The 1,173-nt window shown below is 42.6% G+C and overlaps 1 protein-coding gene across 1 annotated transcript; it reads left to right on the forward strand.

Moving 5' to 3' along the window:
- Window positions 1-548: 548 nt before the first annotated feature.
- PHALS_06794 (uncharacterized protein) lies at window positions 549-891 on the forward strand (the record flags this gene model as incomplete). The annotated part of the gene is made up of 2 exons (XM_024720145.1): window positions 549-680; window positions 751-891. 2 exons carry the CDS (start codon window positions 549-551, stop codon window positions 889-891), a joined length of 273 nt encoding a protein of 90 aa, XP_024585373.1.
- Between the last annotated feature and the right edge of the window lie 282 nt (window positions 892-1,173).

Raw genomic sequence — 1,173 nt, forward strand, 5'->3', positions numbered from 1 at the left:
CATGAGAATGTAATACGATCTATTGATATGTGAATTTAGCACCAGATCTATATAGCTTACTGGTTAAGCACTGCTACACCGACTCACACACTCTGGTATAGAGTGCTCGAGGTAATCGACGCCGCACAGTTTCAACATTAAATAGTGACTCATCAAACTTGGCTTTTGGACAAGAAGAGCATTCCTAAACCCCCAGCGTTCATTTCGTTTCTTAATGGAGACGCCAAGAAAAGACACAAAATTTGGCTGATAGGCTTGGCTCCAAATTAGGGAAATTTCTGTATTTAACCACGAGGCTGCGATAATTTGCCATGCCCATTTGGAGTTTTCAGAATTGACTTTTTTATTTGCGGGATATGACAAGCGAGAGGGTGCGGTCTTGGTAAACTTTTCAAAGCCTATGGCAGTGTAGATTGTGACACGCTAAACAAAGTTCTGATAAACTTTGGGTTTGGGGACACTTTCTGGATTTGAATATCACTCCTAGGCACCCTGGTATATTTGATGTTGAACGGTCGCATTTGGACTCGGCTCAAGTGTCCTCCAAAATGACGTATTTTTGCCAGCGCTATTGGGACTCTTTATTGAGCCTTTACCTAATTAATTGCGAATTTATCTTCGCAATCTTGGACTCGGCAGTAAGACGACTACCCACTCATAAATCAGCTTTGCTGGTGGTTGTACGGTCTTTCTTCATTATTTACGCCGGACCAATTCGTTCATTCGGTATTTGGTAGCCAATTTTTCAAGGCCTCGGATGTGAGTTTGAACAAGGACAAGATCGTGTGGTGCGTCCAGTTTGACCAAGAAGTGAAGAAAGTCAGCCGGTCAGGTAAAATCCATCGTCATTGGGTGTTGTCGCTGTGGATTATGCTGGCTGCACTTAATTAGTATTGATCTTTACGAATCTCATCTGTCTGGTGCTGCCGTCAACACGTTCTTGTAAAAATGGAAGCACGATGCTCAAGTCAGCTTCAACGCGCAAGAAGTTTACGCGGCAAATTGATATATTTTTTGCATCAAAATAACCTATGCGTACTGTAGTACACGACTAGTGTCTAAGACTGGGAAAACTGGGCTTAACGCCCATATTTGATATCGTTCGAAGTCTACTATATATGCTGCAAGAGTAATTTCAGCTGACAGGATGGCATTTGATATCCATGCGTGGGC

The sequence above is a fragment of the Plasmopara halstedii genome (assembly GCF_900000015.1).
Source record: "Plasmopara halstedii genome assembly, contig: Scaffold_3060, whole genome shotgun sequence".
In the NCBI taxonomy this organism is placed as follows: Eukaryota; Oomycota; class Peronosporomycetes; order Peronosporales; family Peronosporaceae; genus Plasmopara; species Plasmopara halstedii.